This window comes from Capricornis sumatraensis, chromosome 1 (genome assembly GCF_032405125.1).
Source record: "Capricornis sumatraensis isolate serow.1 chromosome 1, serow.2, whole genome shotgun sequence".
NCBI classification, from domain to species: Eukaryota; Metazoa; Chordata; class Mammalia; order Artiodactyla; family Bovidae; genus Capricornis; species Capricornis sumatraensis.
The window spans coordinates 110,054,771-110,075,800 of NC_091069.1; the positions used below are offsets into that span (position 1 = coordinate 110,054,771).

The 21,030-nt window shown below is 45.6% G+C and overlaps 1 protein-coding gene across 1 annotated transcript in view; it reads right to left on the reverse strand.

Annotated features, from left to right (window-relative positions):
* HUNK (hormonally up-regulated Neu-associated kinase) overlaps positions 1-21,030 on the reverse strand; it is a 130,632-nt gene that overhangs the window by 40,085 nt on the left and 69,517 nt on the right. Inside the window, exon 5 of the mRNA XM_068982214.1 lies at positions 7,914-8,041. Within this exon, the coding sequence (XP_068838315.1) occupies positions 7,914-8,041 (128 nt within the window). The remainder of the gene's footprint in view (positions 1-7,913; positions 8,042-21,030) is intronic.

The following is a 21,030-nucleotide window of genomic DNA, read 5'->3' on the forward strand; positions in this document are numbered from 1 at the left end:
AGTGTCTAGGAGTCTCCAGCAGAGGCATGGGAAGACACTGGCCTGCCGCGGGTTCCAGGAGCCACGGTGTACTGGCCTAAGTCCTTTAGAAGGAGGTTGCCATTACCCCTGCCAAACTACAGGGAGGGAACACAGACCCACCCATCAGCAGAAAACTGGACATCTCTGTTGCTTACCCTCAAAGGACCTAAACAGCAACCCAGGCTTTTTCAGAGTATGATTTTACCCCAAAGAGCTAAGAACAGACTGGATGTGAGTTTTTGTTCTATTTTCAGAACCAAGCACTCTGCGCCATCACAAATCACTGATGAGCACAAGTAATTTTAGTTCAGATCTCTACCAGTGAATTTTCTTTCTTTGGACATTGCAAATATTGCATTAGTATCCAAAAAGGATTTTGAACACATCTTTGGAGCTCTTTGAAGTCTGTGTGAGGGTCCTGAATATCCCTATGACTCATGAGCAAAAGGCATAAAAATATTTTCCACTGTTCTGGAAAGCTGTGGGGGCCATGGCTACACATCCCACCCAGCACTTCTAAGCTAACGCTTGGGGTCTCCATTCGGAGCAAGGCATAGGGATGACCCACCCAGGGTGCAGTCCCTCTCTGCGCTCCGTGTCACAGAAGGTACACACTCCTCCGGTGCAAAACCTGCTTCCTCCAAGCATCAGCTTTCTGGAGCCTGGGCTGACCTGTGTGAGCTCCAAGACCCCGTGCCTTGGGAAAGAGCCCCATGAGGCAGGCGAAGCCATCAAATTCTTTGTTCTATTGCAGCCCGTGGGATGTTGAGAGAGATCTCACCTGTACCAGAGGCTCCTTCCCCATCAGCTCCCAGGAGAAAGCAGCAACAGCAATTATTTGATGATTGAGGCTTCTCGGAAATCCTTTTCACCCTATCTATATAAATTCTTTTTAGATTCTCATCATTATAGTTTATTACAAGATAATGACTATAGTTCCTGTGCTATACAGTAGGACCTTGTTTATTTTATATATAGTCGTGTGTATCTGTTAATCCCAAACTCCTAATTATCCCTCCTCCCTTTGCCCTTTGGTAACTATAAGTTTGTTTTCCACATCTGTGAATCTGTTTCTGTTTTATAAATAAATTCATTTAAATCATTCTTTTTTTTTAGATTTCACATATAAGTGATAACATATGATATTTGTCTCTAGCTGTCTGACTTTTTATGATAATCTCTAGGCCTACCTAAGTTGCTGCAATGGCATTATTTCCTTCCTTTTTATGGCTAAGTAGCATTCCAGTGGTGTGTGTGTGTGTGTGTACCACAATTTCTTTATCTAGTCATCTGTCAATGAACATTTAGGTTGCTTCCTTGTCTTGCTTATTGTAAATAATACTGCTACAAACATGTATCTTTTCAAATTAGAGTATTCTCCAGATACATGCCCAGGAGTGGGACTGATGGGTCATATGGTAATTCTGGCTTCCCCAGTGGCGTGGGGGTAAAGAAACCACCTACAATGCAGGCAACCCAGGAGATGTAGGTTCGATCCCTGGGTCGGGAAGGTCTCCTGAAGGAGGGCATGGCAACCCACTCCAGTACTCTTGCCTGGAGAATCCCATGGACATGGCAGCCTGGTGGGCTCCAGTCCATGGGGTCGCAGAGTCAACAAGACTGAAGTGGCAGCACACACACACGCATGGTAATGACTAGTTTTAGTTTTTAGGGAACCTCTATACTGTCCTCCATAGTGGCTGCACCACTTCACATTCCTACCAACAGTGTAGGATGGTCCCTTTTTTTCCCACATGCTCTCCAGCATTCATTATTTGTAGACTCTTTGATGATGGCCATTCTGACCAGTGTGAGGGGATACCTCACTGTCGCTTTGATTTGCATCTGTCTAATAATGAGTGATGCTGAGCATCTTTTCACGTAAAATCAATTAGCACTGACACATTCGTCGCAGATGCTAACATCCCGCCTTTAGTATCACCTCAGTGACTTCATGGGGCAAAACCCGCTTGATCTAAAGTGAGTATCTGGAATGTGTTCAAAATGCCTTCCTTGAGGTGTAGTGATGAAAAGGTAAACATGGAAGCTGTGAAAGGCATTCACAACTCTGTGATGTACAAGCACCAACAAGCACAAAGAGAAACTCTGGAAGCCAGAATTGGAAAGATCCCAACAGCTTAAGCTTTCGAACTACATGGTGGGGAAGAGGGACGATTCTTGGAAAGCATGCAGAACAGACTCAAAGGGCAATAACACTGTGCTCTTTTTCAGCTCAAATTTGGCAAAAATTCTTCCAACTTCATCTAAAAAAAGAGTATTGTTATACAGTAGATGTGGAGAGACCATTACAAGTATGAGTGATATAAATTAATAAAGATGTTGTAATGAGACACTTAATAAAATGGCACATTCTCAATTTGGATATTTTGGTTTTGATATTACTCAAAACATGAGGACAATAGATAACACTGCCAAATCTGCAGTGGGGAAGGGAGGGGGGGCATCTTACACAAAATAAAGTAAGAAAAAATAGAAAAGCAACCCTTTATACATAGCTCAGTTGGTAAAGAATCCACCTGCAAGGCAGGAGACCCCAGTTTGATTCCTGGGTTGGGGAGATCTGCTGGAGAAAGGATAGCCTACCCACTCCAGTATTCTTGGGCTTCCCTCATAGCTCAGCTGGTAAAGAATCTGCCTGCAATGTGGGAGACCTGGGTTCCATCCCTGGGTTGGGAAGATCCCCTAGAGAAGGGAAAGGCTACCCACTCCAGTGTTCTGGCCTGGAGAATTCCATGGACTGTAGAGTCCATGGTTGCAAAGAATCAGACACAGCTGAGTGACTTTCACTTTCACTTTCAAAGAAGCAACTCAGTACAGGAGGGAAGTTCAGATTTGGGGGTCAAGGGGAAGTAAATAAAAAACTGGAGAAGCTATATAATCTTGCTGGGACTCAGTTTCCTCCTTGATAAATTGGGAATAATAGAGCTTAACTTACAGAGTTGTTATGAGAACAGAAGACGCTATGAAAAGCACTTACCCATGGCCATTCAATAAACAGCAGCCACTCCTGTGCTGGAAGCTAGTATTCTGGGATGTGAACAAGCTGGTGTCACATGGTACCACAGATGAGGGTGCGCCAGCATGGTGGAAGGAAAAAGTGGTCAACTTGGGGTGCAAATAACAAAGAGCTGGAGAAGCAGGGGGCTGATGGAAAGCAGTGGCTGATCCCCAGAACTCATGTCCTTCACTCTATAAACCAGAGAAGATGACCTGAGCTTCCTCACCATCAAGGGTGCAGTTCTGGGCCCTACTGGATCGGGCCAGATCTCATAGCTGAGTAGCCAAATGAGTCTGTGGGCTGGCTTCCCAGACCACACACTTTAACACAAGGGCCAGGCCAGGGACTCAGATTCCCTGAACAACTACTATGTGCCAACACTATGCTTGATAGCACAAACCTGGCACAAAAGGTTAAAGCCTGAGATGGGTAGATATTTACATATCTTACTATTGGAGATCAGTCCTGAATATTCATTAGAAGGACTGATGCTGAAGCTGAAACTCCAATCCTTTGGCCACCTGATGCGAGGAACTGACTCATTTGAAAAGACCCAGATGCTGGGAAAGATTGAAGGCAGGAGGAGAAGGGGATGACAGAGGATGAGATGGTTGGATGGCATCACTGACTCAATGGACATGGGTTTGGGTGGACTCTGAGAGTTGGTGATGGACAGGGAGGCCTGGCGTGCTGCAGTCTATGGGGTCGCAAAGAGTTGGACACGACTCAGCGACTGAACTGAACTGAACTGAAACATTTACTCATCTCAGGCTTTAACCCTCTGTGTCAGAATAGTAAGAGAATAAAAGAGGGGAGTGAAAGTGTTAGTAGCTCAGTTATGTCTAACTCTTTGCAATCCCATGGACTGTCCCACCAGGGTCCTCTGCCCATGAGATTCTCCAAGCAAGAATACTGGAGGGGGTTGCCATGCCCTTCTCCAGGGGATCTTCCCAACCCAGGGATCGAATCCAGGTCTCTTGCATCACAGGCAGATTCTTTCCCACTGAGCCATTAGGGAAGTCAAAAGGGGCGGAGGGCATGTCCAAATTCCTATATCATAAAATCAGATATAAAAATGCATTTCATGCTTGTTCATGCTTGACCAATCAAGACTACAAGGTCCTGTACAGATATGAAGATCTCTAAAAAGCACACACAGAGTTTAAGTTCAGTTCAGAGTTTAAGGCCAATGTCAAAACTGTCTGTTCCAAGCAAGAGCTACGTGAGACTGGATATCAACTCCAATGATACCAAAATTGCTTGGAACATTTCTAATATTTCTTCTGTTCTCTTCGGACTTAAAAAAAAAGATATTTTCAGGGTGCAACTTTTACTTCTTTGAAGGCAAATTGAATTGTCACAATAAGAAGGCACCTAGAGCCTAGCCTGCTAAGTAATAGTACTGGGATAAAAACAAGGTTGGTTCAGAAGCAATGAAACTGATTTCCTTGCGGTTTTAGTCTGCCTGTCCTTGCCCCGCTGCCCGACCCACCCCAGTGCCGATGGCAGGGACCCCCTCTTCCCACAGCCTGTGGCTCACACAAGTAATGCCACTTAATCAGATATTTCTGGCTTTTCACCTTCCAGACACATGGTAGGATTGCATTTCCTCAGCTCCTTTAGCTGGGTGAAGCCATGTGAAATGTTTTAGAAAGTTACAAGTTATGAGTGGAATGTTGGTGGGAGATTTCACTGCTGAAAACAGACCTCCTAGATTTCTGTTTCCCTCTGCTCAGATCAGACACATTTGAAATAGTGGCTGCACTATCCACTGGTCTGGGAGCCTGATTGACAAGAATGAGCAGGGAGGGATCAACTTCTGATCCAACTCTCCACAGATATGTAGCATGAATGAGACATAAATCTTGGTTGAATTCCCTAGTTGTTCAGTGATTAGGACTCCGAGCTTCCAAGGCAGGGGGTATAGGTTCAATCCCTGCTCAGAGAGCTAAGATTCTGCATGCTACATGGCACAACCAACAAGAAGAAAAGAATCTTTGTTGTCTTATGCCACTGAGATCAGGGGGCTATTTGTTACTGCAGCATAACCTAGGCATCCTGACTAGTAAGTACAATGAGAAGCAGCTCTAGCTCTTCAGGGTCTCACTGGAATTCAAAGTGAACACTGTCTGCTTTTTCCAGGCATGAAGTTAGAAACAACCTCCTACCTCCTATTATTCTTTGTATTGGGACACTTTAGACAAAAGAGGCTCTGAACAATAAGAGGAACTTCAAAATCACTCTGAAAGATGGCAGCCCTATGATTATAAAACTCTTTAAGAGACTACATTGAAAGACTGCATTTATTTGTAAGTGTTAAATCTTACTTGTTACCACAATGAGGTATCATTATATCCCTATCAGAATGGCTAAAATTAAAAACAGTGAGAGTACCAAATGCTGGCAAGGATGCAGAGAAACTGGATCACTCATGCCTTGCTAGAAAGAACGCAAATGGTACAGCCACTCAGAACAGAAATGTAGCAGTTGCTTACAAAACCAATTATACACTTATTATACAACCCAGCTATGTCACTCAGACAAGTGAAAACATGTTCTCACAAAACCTGTATATAAATATTGACAGCAGATTTATTCATAGTATCTGGAAACAACTCAATATACTTCTGTAGGTAAATACATACACTATGGTAAATCTATACCATGGACTACTACTCAGTAAGAAAAAAATAAACAAAGGATTGGTGTGTGAAACGACTTGGATGGATCCCAAAGGAATTATGCTAAGTGAAAAGAAGAGATACAACTATATTGGATTTTTGAAAAGACAAAATTACAGAATTGGAGAACAGGTTAGTGGTGGCCAGGGGTTAGGCAAGGTGGGAGGCAGGGAGCTGGCTGAGGCTACAGAAGGGTAAGATAAGGAATTCTGGTCATGGAATTGTTCCATATCTTGACTTAATCATCACATGAATCTACACATGTGGTGATGACACTGCAGAGAATTAAATACTCGCCAACACAAGCGCATGTTCATCTGAATAAGGTCAACGGCCTTTAACCGAGTCCTAGTGGCAACACTAAACTGCAGTTATTTGAGAGCCTATCAACGGGGGGAACTGGGTGAAGCGTAAACATATCTCTGCATAATTTCTCACAACTGCGTATGAGTCCACACTTACACCACAACCAGAAGTTTTTCATAAACCTTAAGTGGCTAAAAAACAAAAAACCCAACTGTATCTTTATTCTCCGTCCCCGTATCCTGGTTTATCTTCTTTGTTTTTGGCTGTTCTGGGTCTTCATTGCTGCACGGCATTTCTCTAGTTGCAGCGCACAAGCCTCTCTTTCTTGTGGAGCAGAGGTTCGATGGCGTGTGGGCTTCAGGAGCTGCAGTGCATGGACTCAGGAGCTGCAGTTTCCAGCTCCAGAGCACAGGCTCAGTAGTTGTGGTACAGGGGCTTAGTTGCTTTGAGGCAGGTGGGATCGTCCCGGACCGGGGATTGAACCCGAGTCTCCTGCATTGGCAGGTGGATTCTTTACCACGGAGTCACCGGAGAAGCCCCTTTCCAACTTTCTTTAGAACACTTAAACTACTAAACATCACATGTGTTTATCTGTTATTTTTTGCCTCCTCTGCTGATATGTAAGCTGTACATGGATAGAGACTGTTTTGTCTTCCTGGTGCCTAGAACATCTCTAGCACCAAGTTGATGCCCAGGATCGACTTGTGGAATAAGTGAGTAAATGTGAAATATGAATGAATGAATGTGCTTCCAATGCAGCACTTTCAACATTCTGGCAAGCTCTAAAACCTAAACAAAACAATTTGATCAACATTTTGCACATTTTCTAACTCCACAAGTTATAGGTCTCAGTGCAGAACTATTCCTTTTATAACAACAGAAACATAACTCATTTTTCCAAGCACATAATGCCTGCTTTGCTTTCAGCCTCCAGAGATTCAACACGCCTCAGCAGAGGTGAAAGAATGAGCCAAATTAGATAATTATAGAAGAATGCATTTCAGCTTGGGTGCTATTTGGCAAGCATAAATTCTAGGTCAGCTTCATGGATGCTTTATAAACTCAAGCAAAAAAAAAACACCACCAAAAAACCTAATAGTAGTCAAACAAAAATGCCATATTTGAACCATGTATCATAAGTTGAAATCAAATAATTACTCCTTTTTTTCTTTTTTGGCCACATGCCTTATCTCAGTGAAGCTGAGTTTATTCTAAGGAGCCAATTAAATGACCATCAAGGCCAAGCGGAGGCCGGGAACTTGAAGTGAATTGCAAACCAAACAAAAGAACAAATTGCACTCATTTCCTGGATCTGAAACCAAACCTTAACATGAACTGTTTACTGAAATGTGAACCAGCTAAAGTTTGAGAGTAATTTCCAAACACACCTGAGGATTCAGTCTAATCAAGTAACTGAACCCATATATATTTAAAAGCTTTTGAACAGACTTTGAAACTCACATTACTAAACAAATCCCAGAATAAACTCGAATGAAACTAATAGTTCTTTACGGTGAGTTGACTAAGGAACACACAATAGCAATGTGATGATCGACCTTCTTTTTTCTGAGTCAACATTATAATATGGTGAGTTTTAACGCAACTCAGCGTGCAATTATTTTTCCAAGGGAGACTATATGATCCTTTTGATAGGTGTGTACTGTGTGCAGGAGGAGGAAGGAGGAAGTTGGGGCGGGGGGGGTCAGGATTATAAAGGACAAGGTAAGGACTCAGAGGAGATGAAGGGAAGTGTGTCCTTAGAAATGGGAAACCCAACCGTTTCTGGAGACTTCGTTTTCATACTAGGAAGAGACAGAGGGCAGTCACAGGGTCGTCCAGACACCAAAGCTGCAGGACCCTGGACCCTGGAGCGGCAGGCGCGTTACCTGTGGAGAGCTGGGCGGGGAGCGGGTTCATTTCTTTGTCCACCATCTTCTGGTACAAGGCCCTCAGGCTGAACGGCTCCACTGTGAAAGGCAGGGTCCCGGTCAGCATGGCATACATGTTCACACCTCTGAAAGGAGAGACGCACCAGAGCGTGAGACCGGAAGACGACCCGGGAAGAAGGCAGAGCGGCCAGGGCCGTGGGGAAGCTGGGTCCCGCCGCCTCCGCGTCCGCCTCGGCGCTGCTCGGCCATTCCTAGAGCGCTCAGCCCTGCGCTGAGACCGGAAGCGTGGAAGGCGCGAGCGGAAGCGCAGCTGGGGAGACCCGGACCCTGGTGACAACAGGGGCTTAAAGAGCATCGGGGTGACACAAACGAGCTTATTATAAACAGGGACAGACTTAGAAAAGAAACGTGGGGTAACCAAAAGGGAGAGGCAGCGGGATAACTTAGGAGTTTGGGATTAACATACACACACTCCATAACTCCACTCAATATTCTGTAACAACCTATATGGGAAAGAATCTGGAAAAGAATGAATCCATGTATCTGAATCACTGAAGCACTTTGCTGTACACCTGAAACCATCACAATACTGTAAATCAACTATCTTTCAATATAAAACAAAAATTAAAAAAATAAATTCAAGGACTTTCCTGGAAGTCCTATTAAGACTCCATGCTTCCACTACAGGGGACATGGGTTTGATCCCTGGTCGGGGAACTAAGATCCCACGGGCCGTGGGGCACAGCCAAAAAATTAACTAATCAACTTTTAAAAAGTAAATGAAGAGCTTCAGAAGCTACCCCCGTAAGGAGGGGAAACTATGTCCTTTTCTTCTGGAAGGAAGTCTAGACCAAATGATGTGAAAAATGCCTGGGGAATCTTGTGTAAGTACGAACCTAGAATAAAAGTAGTTCCGCCATGATGCGGTTTTCAAGTGTTTACAAGGTGGAGCCCGGAGGAGGCCAGATCAAAAAAGTACATGGCAAGACCCTCCACGGGAGGGCAAGTCGCAGTCTGGCTAGCCTGCTTGGCTACTCCTCAGCCCTTGGAGACAGAAGCCTCACACCCCAAACTGGTGTTTCGCTCTTCTCTTGAAATCCGTTTTGGCCTGTACCTAGAGAAATTCCTCTGGAGGTGGGGAGGAAGGGAGATCTCTTTCCCACTCTTATTTTTCGTATCATTTTTTATTGGGAGATTCTGCCATCCAGCTCACATGTGGTCAAAATGCCTTCCGAATGGGCTTCACTACCTACATCCAAAACCAAACTAGAGAACAGCAACATCTCTTGGAGGATTTTTCTTTTCCTGATGTGCAAAACCTAATGCCATTTTGATGAGATTTCCTGATGGGGTGAAATGCCTGGCCTGCCAAGAGGTCTCGAGTGCTCAAAAGCGCCCCGGGGAGCTTTTTAAAAAGAGGCAACAAGATCTCCAGTCAAAACAAATCCAATGAGACTGATTGAAATGAAGACCCATGGGGTCTGTTCAACTGAGGTGCCTCTGAATTACGGCGCTCTGGAGAGGGACAGGTCCAGAGTCCACAGGCTCTGGCTAGAAGTCATTCTCGAATTGCAGACGTATACTAAGACCCAGTTCTTGCTCTGTAACTCGAAGTGGAGTTAGGGAGACGGATACATCACCATTCACTTCTCAAATGCTCGCAGGCTGGCTCTCAGTCTCAGGCAGCATATTGATGGATGGGCCCCGGGGGGGATACCAGATAAGGAGCTGCCATCTCAGACTTAGAACTGGGTGAAGGCAGACAATCAGCAAATCAACAAATAAATAAGTTCAAGCGTTTCAACTAGTGAGTGCAGAGAGGATAAGAAAATGCTGAACTCTGCTGCTCTGGACCCCAGACGAGTTCAATTAAGGGAGAGAGACGACTATAATAAGTACTTGAAGATGGGAGCCCTCTCGGGGTAAGTATACGTGTGTGAGTTTATCTGTCTCGGCCAACTAGTTATGAGGATAAATTATGTGGACCAAGAAGTGGAGACAAAAGGGCTTCCCTGGTGGTCCAGTGGTTAAGAATCTGCCTTGCAATGCAAAGCACACCAATTCGATCCCTGATCCAGGAAGATTCCACGTGCTGCAGGGTAACCAAGTTGATGTGCCACAACTATGGAACCCACTCGCTGCAACCACCGAAGCCCGAGTGCCCTGGGGTCTGCTTTCTGCAATGAGAAGCCTGTGCACCACAACTAGAGAGTAGCCCCCACCCAGAGCAATGAGAGAAAGCCCTTGCTCAGCAACAACTACCCAGCACAGCCAAAATAAATAACTAAATAAATATTTAAATTTTAAAAAAGGAAACGCAGGTAAGAACAAACAAACCATATGCAGCACTGTGTAAAGCAGCATTTCCCTGTGTGTGCTTAGTGGAACACCATCCTCAAGACAAGACTAGATGTTGGGTGAATAAACCTTCTGTGGCCAAATAATTTGCAGGGCAGTCATCTGTCATGAAGTGGGTGAAAGGGGCTCATAATGGGGACCAGCAGACTGAGGCACGTTGTTCATTAAGTTCTGAATGGGAGGGGCAGCATACGGTAGCAAGAGAGAGGAGGAAAATTAGCAATAGGGACGTTTGAATGGGAGACGCCAAGACGCAGAGTGGAAAGCCGGACGATGGTGGCGATATAACAGAAGCCAGGAAGCCGGAAGGAGAGGTAGTCTGGCAGCAGAGGAAAAGGGGATTAGGGGATCTAACCTGCTTGAGAACCTTCAATGCATTGCTGCACTGTGCGTATGTTTGAGGCAGAGCCATCCTTGCTTGGAGGATTCTTGGAGACTGGTAAAGAGGGAAAGCTAAGAGGGCCCTCCAAATTGTACCATTTGTGCATTTAAAGGGGTCTTAGACACATGGCTCTTGGGGATGGAAACCCCTTGGGACACTCCACAAGGTTGTTGTTGGGGACCCCGGTAAAGCTTCAGAGTCAAGCTCTTCCAACCCCCTAAGGCAGCTCAGGCCATTCAGGGCAACACTATGCATGGGCAAGGGCTTCAAATACTGAGCCAGAGTCTACAACTCCTACCCATCAGCTGTGGGACCAGCCAGTCCTGTCCCCACTCACCTCGGTGTGCATTAATTCTCGCTCTGACCCTCATACGTAAAGCTGAAGAGTCTGGCACTTAAACAAAATGATTTTTCCCGCAGGTGTTTTTTTTTTTTTTTTGATACTCAATCCATATAGTAGACTTCCCTAGTGGCTCAAACGGTAAAGAACCTGCCTGCAATGCAGGAGACTCAGGTTTGATCCCTGGGTCAGTATGATCCCCTGGAGAAGGGAATGGCAACCCACTCCAGTATTCTTGCCTGGAAAATGCCATGGACAGAGGAGCTTGGAGGGCTACAGTCCAAGAGGTCACAAAGAGTCGACACAACTCAGCAACTAAACAACAACAACAAACTGAATATTTGACCAAATTCACCCCAGATTTCCACTTCTTTCGGAGAAGTTTATCATCAACAAAAACAGTCATAAATCTGTAAGAAGACCCAGCTCTCTATCCAGCATCTCTTACCTATTAAACATGGATAATAATAGACCCTACCTCTCAGGTCGTATCAGGGTCAAATGAACTAAGCCACAGAAAGTACTGAACGCCATGCCTGGCATAATCTTAGTACTTGATAAATGTGACCTATTGGTTCATCACAAAACTTTTTAAAAACAAGAGATAAAAAGCTACAATTATATGTGTACACTATTGCCAAATAATAATGGAAATCTACATAATAGTCCTACACAGTACATTTGAAAAGGGAAACCAGACTGAGCATCTTAATCCGCCTCCCCTAGAGTTTTCATACATGTTTAATATCTGGATAAGGAAAATCTAGCCCCTTTGACATTTCGGAAGGATGTGAGAATACCAAGGGAGAAAAGTGGAATGTGGTGTATAAACCTCCGTAATCCCACAGAATTAGTAGAAGTTTCAAAACACGTTCAGAATTTCCTGATGTGTCTTTTGAAACATGGCCCAGGGGCTTTCTCGCTTCTCCCTGGCAGACATGGGGCCCCCAAGAACCACAGAGAGTTTGAAAGAAAGTAACGAGATGTTGGGATGAAGGAGGGCGACACGCGTGCATGCTCAGTCGCTCATTCATGTCCGACTCTTTGGTCGGATTCCCATGGACCATAGCCCACCAGGCTCCTCTGTCCGTGGGATAATACTGGATATGGGTTGCCATTTCTTCCTCCAGGGGATTTTCCAGACCCAAGGATCGAACGCACATCTCCTGCATTGCAAGCAGATTCTTTACCACTGAGTCACAAGGAAAGCCCAAAGGAGGGCAACAAGAAATAAAATTCAAGGCTTCCAAACAGAGAGAAATAAGGGTGAGTCACCAACGGATGCAAGCAAATCCAGAGACACTGACTAGGTGGAATACTCTGATGTCAAAAGAGAAAGAAAAAGTGCACCAGAAGCGTAGCTGGAAGAAGAGAGGAAGAGGTCCCGGGAAATGTAGATGTGGAATCTTTGGGATTAAACCAGAGGCCAGGGGACATCCCTGATGGTCCAGTGCTTAAGAACTTGCTGTGCAATGCAGGGGACTCGGGTTCAGTCCTTGGTCAGGGAACTAAGATCCCACATGCCAAAGGGCAACTATGCCTGTGGGCCACAGCTAGAGACCTCATGTGCTGCAACTACTTAGCCTGCACTCTACTGCTTGCGACACAATCAAGACCCAACACAGCAAAGTAAGTAAATGAAAATAATTTTTTTAAAAAAATTAGGAGCCAAGTAGTGGTCCTTATACTTAGTCTAATACACAAAAATACTCCGTGGAGGGAAAGCTAGGGTATCACTTGGCATCTCTGAAAGGAAAAACAGAGGGACTCAGCTCCCTGGAGAAGTCAACCAGCAACTTTAACAAGACACAAGAGACAAAGTAACTGGCAGAGCTCTGGTGTGGGGGAGGGTGTGAATACTGGTTCTCACGGGGCTGGTGGGCAGCTCATATAATACCAGAGTGAAGCTGAGAGAACCTTCAGCTGACATGCCTTGCTTCCGTGTGATTCTTCGAGAAAGAAACTGCCTTATAAAAATTAAAAATAATTCTCTGCCTAAAAGCAATAGCCTTCAACATTTCAGTATCAGCTTTCAGTACAACCTCCAATTTAAGGTCTTAAAAATAGAGTGGGAACAGATCCATCCATTTGGAAAATCAGGAAGTTCACTACTACTCCATTATATGGTCTGTGTTCAGCAAAAGATTATTTTCTTGTGGATTTTAAGAATATCCCCCCCTCTTTTCCTTTCTTCCCTCTTTTCTTCTAAATGTGTATGCTAGCTCCCAAAACAAAAAGTCTTGGATTTTGTAACTGAAAAATCTCTGAAGCTAAAGAAAGTTTCTCTTCTAAAAGTCAATGTGCATGTAACCTGAGGAATCCCTCCTCCCTCGCCTAGCTTTTTAAAATGCTTTGCCAAAACCCTTTGGGGAACTCGAGGCTTTTTAGGGCATAAGCCACCTCATCTCTTTGTATGGCCTTGCAATGAACCTTTCTCTGCTCAAAAAAAAAAAGTTAAAAGCTCTAAACTACCCAAAAGAAGTCATCAGGCTGTTCTTTCTGTTTCTCCTGCCATCTTCCATTTGAAGGGAGTCTGAATGGAGACAAAATGCTATCCTTCCAGATTTGAGTCCTGGAAGTAGCTGGTGGTGTCTGGTGTACTTTTACAAAACAGTTTTGGGGACTAAAATGAATTCTCCAGCTCTTCCCCCTGAAAGCCTAGGTCTACACAGGGATAGAAGAGCTGGAAACAAGACAGCGCCCCTCAGCCAACTTGTCTACCCAAAAGGAAAGCACTGGGACAGATTTTTCCCACTCAGTGTGCCTGGGAAGATGGTCTGGATATGTTGTACAGGGCACTCAACTAAGCACCAGGTCTTCACACAAATGCTTCCCCCACTCCAGATGGCCCCATGAGAGCCAAGAGCAGCTTTGGTGAAAAAAATGTTGTATTTCTCAATCTCCAGGAGACAGAACTCTCCATTCCCCTTTTCTCTACCCTTAGAGACTCTCCAAAGTTCTCTAGAGAGCACTGTAATATTTTGAAAATCAAGTTAGTTTTGATTCTTTTCATCTAAAAAGTATATCTGCATTCACGTTTTTTTTTTTAAATTAGCATATATGCCACTTTGAGGAAAAGCCAGTCAACAATAAAAAAAGGTTCACTGCAACAGAATGAACATTTAGTTTTTGCCTCTGAAATTTCAAAATTCATTGGAGATAAAGATATAGATATTTCATTCATATGGATTAAAGGGAAGAAGTGAATTATTTTAGAGATATTCGTATATGGTCCAAATACAAAAACACTGACCATTGAAAATAATGGGAATTCCCCAAGATGTTGCTGTTGTTCAGTCACTAAGTCGTATTCTGACTCTGTGACCCCATGGACTGCAGCACACCAGGCTCCTCTGTCCTCTGCTATCTCCCAGAGTTTGCTCAAATTTATGTCCATTAAGTCAGTGATGCTATCTAACCATCTCATCCTCTGTCACCTCCTTCTCCTCCTGCCCTCAGTCTTTCCCAGCATCAGGGTCTCTTTCAATGAGTCAGTTCTTCACATCAGGTGGCCAAAGTACTGGAGCTTCAGCTTCAGCCTCAGTCTTTCCAATGAATAGTCAGGGTTGATTTCCTTTAGGATTGATTGGTTTGATCTCGTTGTTGTTCAAGGACTGTCAAGAGTCTTCTCCAGCACCACAATTTGAAAGCATCAGTTCATCAGTACTCATAATTAAGACCCTATAAATATTGCTTATTGCTGAGACAGCTTGTATTATTATATGTAATAGGATGTTAAAAATGGGCCTCCCCCCCTTTTTTTTTCCTCTCTCAATTTAGGCTGAATCTTCAGGATGATAAATGCTGCTGATTCTTATATCCCAAAGTGAGACCTGAGCCTTCCTGAGCAGGACTTGCAGGAGAATCTTCTTTATGGTCAAACTCTCACATCTGTACAAGACTACTGGAAAAATCATAACATTGACTAAATGGACCTTTGTTGGAAAAGGGAAGTCTCTGCTTTTTAATATGCTTTGTAGGATGGTCATAGCTTTCCTTCCAAGGAACAAGCATCTTTTAATTCATGGCTGCAGTCACCATCCACGTGCTCACCATTTTCCATTTCCATTGTTAGTTCCTGATTCACTAGAGGAAGAGTCTCCTAGGAGCCCCATTGGTGGGGAAGAGTTTTCTTTCCCACAGTTTCCTTGAATGACAAGCTGGTTTTCTTCCTGAACCAGTATCAGAAGTCTTAAAGAAAGGCCCCATCTACCTGTCAAGGTCACAAAAGGAAACAAAACCACGTCTGGAGATGGGAGCCTGCTTTTGGTTTTGGAAGTGGACTCTGCCTTCTGTTGTTGTTTCAGAGCTACAAAGAGGGATGCTCTGTAATAACAGTGTCTGACCCAGGGAGAAAATTGGTCCCACTTTCACTCTTTTTCTAAACAGCCTTTCAAATTAAATTCTCTTTGGGCTTTCCATTTCCAGTGCTGCCAGCCAAGTTGTGGGCACCAAACAGAAACCTACCCAGCATCTCAGACACAACACCCCAAAGTGGTGGGAAATTCATCTCTTAAAGAAGGCTCTGAAGTTGTGTTTCCTCCAAGATTAAGAGCAGAAGGAATCAGGCTTTTCATACCTTCCTGCCTTTGCTCAACTGTTCCCTCTGCCTGGAAATTTTCTCCTCCTCTTCTCCACCTGACAAACTACTTCATCCCTCAGAAGTAGATTCAACTCTCCTCCGATGCCTCTCTTTAAAAAAAAAAAAATTTATGTGGACCATTTTTTAAGTCTTTATTGAATTTTTTGTTACAATACTGCTCTGTTTTATGTTTTGGTTACTTGGCTATGAGCCCTGTGGGATCTTACCTCCCCAACCAGGGGCTGAACCTGGACCCCATGTATTGAATGGTGAAATCTCAACCACTGAACTGCCAGGGAAGTCCCTGATGCCTTCTTGAATTTAACCTACCTGAGCAACCACATTTGTTCTCTGCACAATGTCTCCTGACATGCTCTATTGGTTTAAAGGTGAGACTTCTAGGTCACCTATAAGCAGGTGTCTTAGATTGACTACCATAACCCAAAGGGGTGGTTTAACCACCAGAAGTTAATTTTCTCACAATTCTAGAGGCTGGAAGTCTGGATCAGGATGCCAGCATGGTCAAGTTCCACTGAGGTTTCTTTTCCTGGCTTGTAGACAGCCACCTCGGAGAAGGAAATGGCAACCCACTCCAGTTTTCTTGCCTAGAGAATCCCATGGACAGAGGAGGTTGGTGGCCTGCTGTCCATAGGGTTGCACAGAGTTGGACACAGCTGAAGCACCTTAGCATGCATGCATGCATTGGAGAAGGAAATGGCAACCCACTCCAGTGTTCTTGCCTGGAGAATCCCAGGGACGGGGAGCCTGGTGGGCTGCCATATATGGGTTCGCACAGAGTCGGACACGACTGATGTGACTTAGCAGCAGTAGCAGTAGCTAGCCACCTTCTCTCTGTGTCCTCACATTTGAGAGACTAAGCAAGCTCTTCTCAAAAGAACAAAAATGCCATCATGAAGTCTCCACCCTCAAGACCTCCCAAAGGCTCCGTCTCTGAATACCATCACATTGGAAGTGAGTGCTTTAACATATGCATTTGGGGGAGACACCATTCAATCCGCAGCAGAACATGTTTTTGCACACGTGCTCAGTTGCGTCCGATTCTTTGCGACCCCATGGCCTCTAGCTCGCCAGGTTCCTCTTGTCTAGCTACAGAATTTTCCAGGCAAGAATACTGGAGTGGGTTGCCATTTCTTACTCCAGAGGATCTTCCTGATCCAGGGATCAAACTGGCATCTCCCGAGTCTCTGGCATTATAGGCAGATAGTAGATAGCAGTAGATAAGTGTGTTCCATTTTTTTAAATAACCACAAATTCCACGTTACTCTTTCCATCAAGGAGTAGAAAATATCTCTCCTCCTGACCCTGGGCTTGGCTATTGGGCCATCTGTTTTGCCCAAATAGACACGAACAAATGTGACTCAGAGGACTCTTCAAAAGTATTTCTGCAGCAAGGCTTACCCTCTCTTACTCCAGAGACTTTTCCACCATCATGTAAACGAAGTTCTACATACTGGGGGTTTTCTTTGCTTTCTGGGTTTCATATAGCCAATAATGCGTTGCCTATAGGGCACAGCAAGGACTGAGACTTCTGTTTTATGATTTGACCATCCGATGCCCTCTCTTGGGGGGCCTGATGGAGGCTTACAGTCCACTGGGGGGCGGGGATGAGGGGTGGCCGAGACTTCAGCTTGTCCAGTTCATCCGTCAGGTAGCGCACTGGACTTCATAAAGGAAATATTTCACACTTGGGAAGAGATTGGCTCTTGGGATCTGGACCGGTCAGTTCTCACTCACCTTTGACCTTTCCTGAGAGGGCAGAGTTTGCATAACAGAAATGTATCATCTCACAATTCTGGAGGCTCGGAGTCTGAGCTGAAGGTGTCAGCAGGGTTGGTATTCCCTGCAGGCAGTGAGGGAGGGTCTGCTTCCCGCGGCCCCCGAGCCTCTGCTGGTTTGCTGGCTATCTGGGGTTCCTTGACGCAGACGGGTCACCCAGGTCCCTGCCTTCATCGTCGCATGGCCTTCTCCCTGTGTCTCCCTGGATCTAAATCTCCTCTTTATATGAGGACACAGTCCTATTGGAACAGAGCCCATCCTAATGATCTCATTCAACTCATTCAAAATAAGTAAGGTCATATTCTGAGGTCCTGGGGGTTAGGACTCCCATATGTCTTTCTCTGGAGAGACACAGTCAATCCATAACATTTCATTGTGCATCTGTTTACAACTGTCCCATAGCCTCTCCCTTCCTGTAGGGCAAAATTCACACCCCTTCCCACTCCTTCCCACGCTACGGCCTACACACATCCTGTTCTGTCCTGCCTGGAGCCTCTGCCCACATCTTCTTCCTCTCACAGCTGATTCTTCTCATCCTCGGATTCGGCTTTGAGGTCTTCTCAAGAGGCCACCCCCATCCTTGTTCGCTGCAGCCCTCCCACTTCCTCCAGAGAGGCTACTGCAGTGAATTTATAGCTTTTTTAAAAACTGCCTGCCTGCCCCACTAGAATCCTACAAGAGGAAGAGCAACATGGCAGAAGCAGTAGAGGGTGACGATTAAAGGCAGAACTCTAGAGGCAAACCACCTTGGCCCATCCTGGCCCCATCACCCATCAGCTGTGTTATCTGGGCGAGTGTCTACAGCTCTTCACGCCCCAGTGTCCTCATGTGCAAACTGGGACAACACAGCGTTCTCCTGAAGACTTCTGAAGCAGACGAGATGAGATGAGCTAAAACATGCAAAGCCCTTGAACACTGCCGGACACTCAGAGGGAGGTACACAAGGGTTAACCACGATCATTACAGGAGTTGGACAGACTGTTGTGCGCTCGGAATTCAGCCCAGTGCCTGGCTCCACAAATATGTGCCGAATGAACAAATCTCTCATAAGCCAGCGTGTGGCTCACATGGCTTCCTATTGTTTTTTTAAGCTTTAGTTTATAGCATCCCTGTGAATGAGGTGTGGATCATGGGGGTCTCATCCCCCTGGGGAATGTTCCAGGGAGTCAGCTAACACAGAGTTGCTCTGGGAAAACCTGGTTTCTAGAAAGAGTAAAACATGGTCTTTGGTGGCTGAGCAAGGGTGAGAATTTATTCCACCTTGACTCCCCATGTTGGGGACCAAAACAAAGGACGCAGGGGGCTGGGGTATCTGGTCTACCTGGACATCCTCCATGGGCCTCCAGAGGGTTGCCAGGATCAACTGGAAGCCCAGAGGCCGTAAATTACATAGTCACTTAACAAAGGCTTTCGTGTACATTGCTTGACAGCATTATGACCAAGAATGAGGCCTGATGAGAGCTTTCAAGAGACCTTCAGTTGCATATCATCGTCTTGAAAAAAAAAGAAAAATGCAATTAAGTGGAAGTTAGCAGAGAAGTGCCCCACTGCCCCAGACACAGTCCTGCCAGCAACAAGGGTGGAAGAGGGAGGCGCAGGTCTGGGCATCCTAGTCTCAGGGCATCTCTGCTTCTTCTGCAGTTTCTTCTGAAGCTTCACCTCTGCCTGGATGGAGCCACAGGACAGATGTGGACACAGCAGATGGCAATGGCCCAAGTCCCTTTATTTTAATCCCAGGGCCCCAAAACTAAGAAGAGAGCATCTAAAATGGTCGCTAAACGTGGATTCCTTTCCAGGGTCCAGGGACTCAGAAGAAGGGGCAGGAACAAAGTCTGAGCTTAATACTGACCTAGGATCCTTCTGCAGCCTGTGCTTTTCATTTTCATTTTTTAAAAGTTAATTTTTACTTGACTATAGTTGCTTTACAACGTTGCGTCCGTTTCTACTGTACAGCAAAATGAATTAGCTATATGTACACATACATCCCCTCTTTTCTGGATCTCCTTCCCATTCAGGTCACCACAGGGCATTAAGCAGGGTACCCTGCGCTGTACTCTAAGTTCCCATCAGTTGTCTATTTTATACACAGCATCACGTGGCACTGCTGCTGCTGCTGCTGAGTCGCTTCAGTCGTGTCCGACTCTGTGCGACCCCATAGACGGCAGCCCGCCAGGCTCCCCCGTCCCTGGGATTCTCCAGGCAAGAACACTGGAGTGAGTTGCCATTTCCTTCTCCAATGCATGAAAGTGAAAAGTGAAAGGGAAGTCACTCAGTCGTGTCCGACTCTTAGCGACCCCATGGACTGCAGCCTACCAGGCTCCTCCGTCCATGGGAGTCTCCAGGCAAGAGGACTGGAGTGGGCTGCCATTGCCTTGGCACTAGTAGTAAAGAATCCCCCTCCCAATGCAGGAGATGCAGCCTACCCAGGTTCGATCCCAGGTTAGGTAAGATTCCCTGAAGAAGGGCATGGCAGCCCATTCCAGTATTCTTGCCTGGAGGATCCCATGGACAGGGGAGCCTGGCCAGCTACAGTCCATGGGGGTTGCAAAGAGTAGGACGTGACTGAGCAACTGACACACACACCCATCAGTCGTGTGTAAGTGTCAATCCCAATCTGCCAATCCATCCCGCTCCCCCTTTCTCCCTTAGTGTCCATACACTTCATTTCCCTTTGTATTTCTCCACACAAGGTAAAGAATCAGTCTCCGATTTAGTGTTCCCAGGAGAGGCCCCAGGCAGTTATAAGGCCAGGTGGTCTCCTACAGCTCTGACAGCCACAGGCTCCTTCCTTCCTTCCACCAGCAGTTCCAGACTTTGTGGAGATGCCTGTTTTGTTAGTCATGGGCCAGAAAGGGTCCCGCTATACAGGCCGAGCTTCGTCACCATGACGACCAGTGATGACACTGTACTGTCCAGCCCCTTCGAGAGCAGGACCCCAGGAGCAAACTGTCACATCTTTTCCAAGCTCTTTCCCTTTGATCACTGTCACCTGGCCCAGTCCCTATCACCACAGCTCTGTGACACCCCTGAACCCCTGGTCTTTCAGACTACCCATTGTCCATGTGGTTTTTTTTTTTTTTTTGGAGGGAGGGGGTTAACAAACAGTTAACAACAGTTTCATTTCGTTTTTTTTTTTTGTTTCACAAACTATTCCTCTCAAAGCTTTCCATTTAGCATAAATACATTCCCTAAATGCTGAGGAAAGAGTGATTATAGACTCAGACTTTCATATCCACCCATTCATACATGCATACGTGCGTGCTCAGTCACTCAGTCATGTCTGACTCTTTGCAACCCCACACAGACTGTAGACTGTCAGGTGGCTCCTCTGCCCCAGGCAAGAATATCGGAGTGGGTTGCCGTTTCTTCCTCCAGGGGATCTTCCTGACCGAGGGATTGAACCCGCATCTCCTGTGGCTCCTGCACTGGCAGATGGGTTCTTTACCGCTGAGCCACCTGGGAAGCCCCTGTTCATACGTAAATAACTATTATGGGCAGATGACATGCCAGATACTTACGAGGGCATGAATGGATTTCACCTACGTATTGACTCTAATCCACTGAGGTTGGCTGCCTGGAGGACTGTGTTGAGAAGGATTCTGAGGCCCATCTGGGCACAGCATAAAGAGAGTCTGTGAGTAGCAATGCTGGTAAC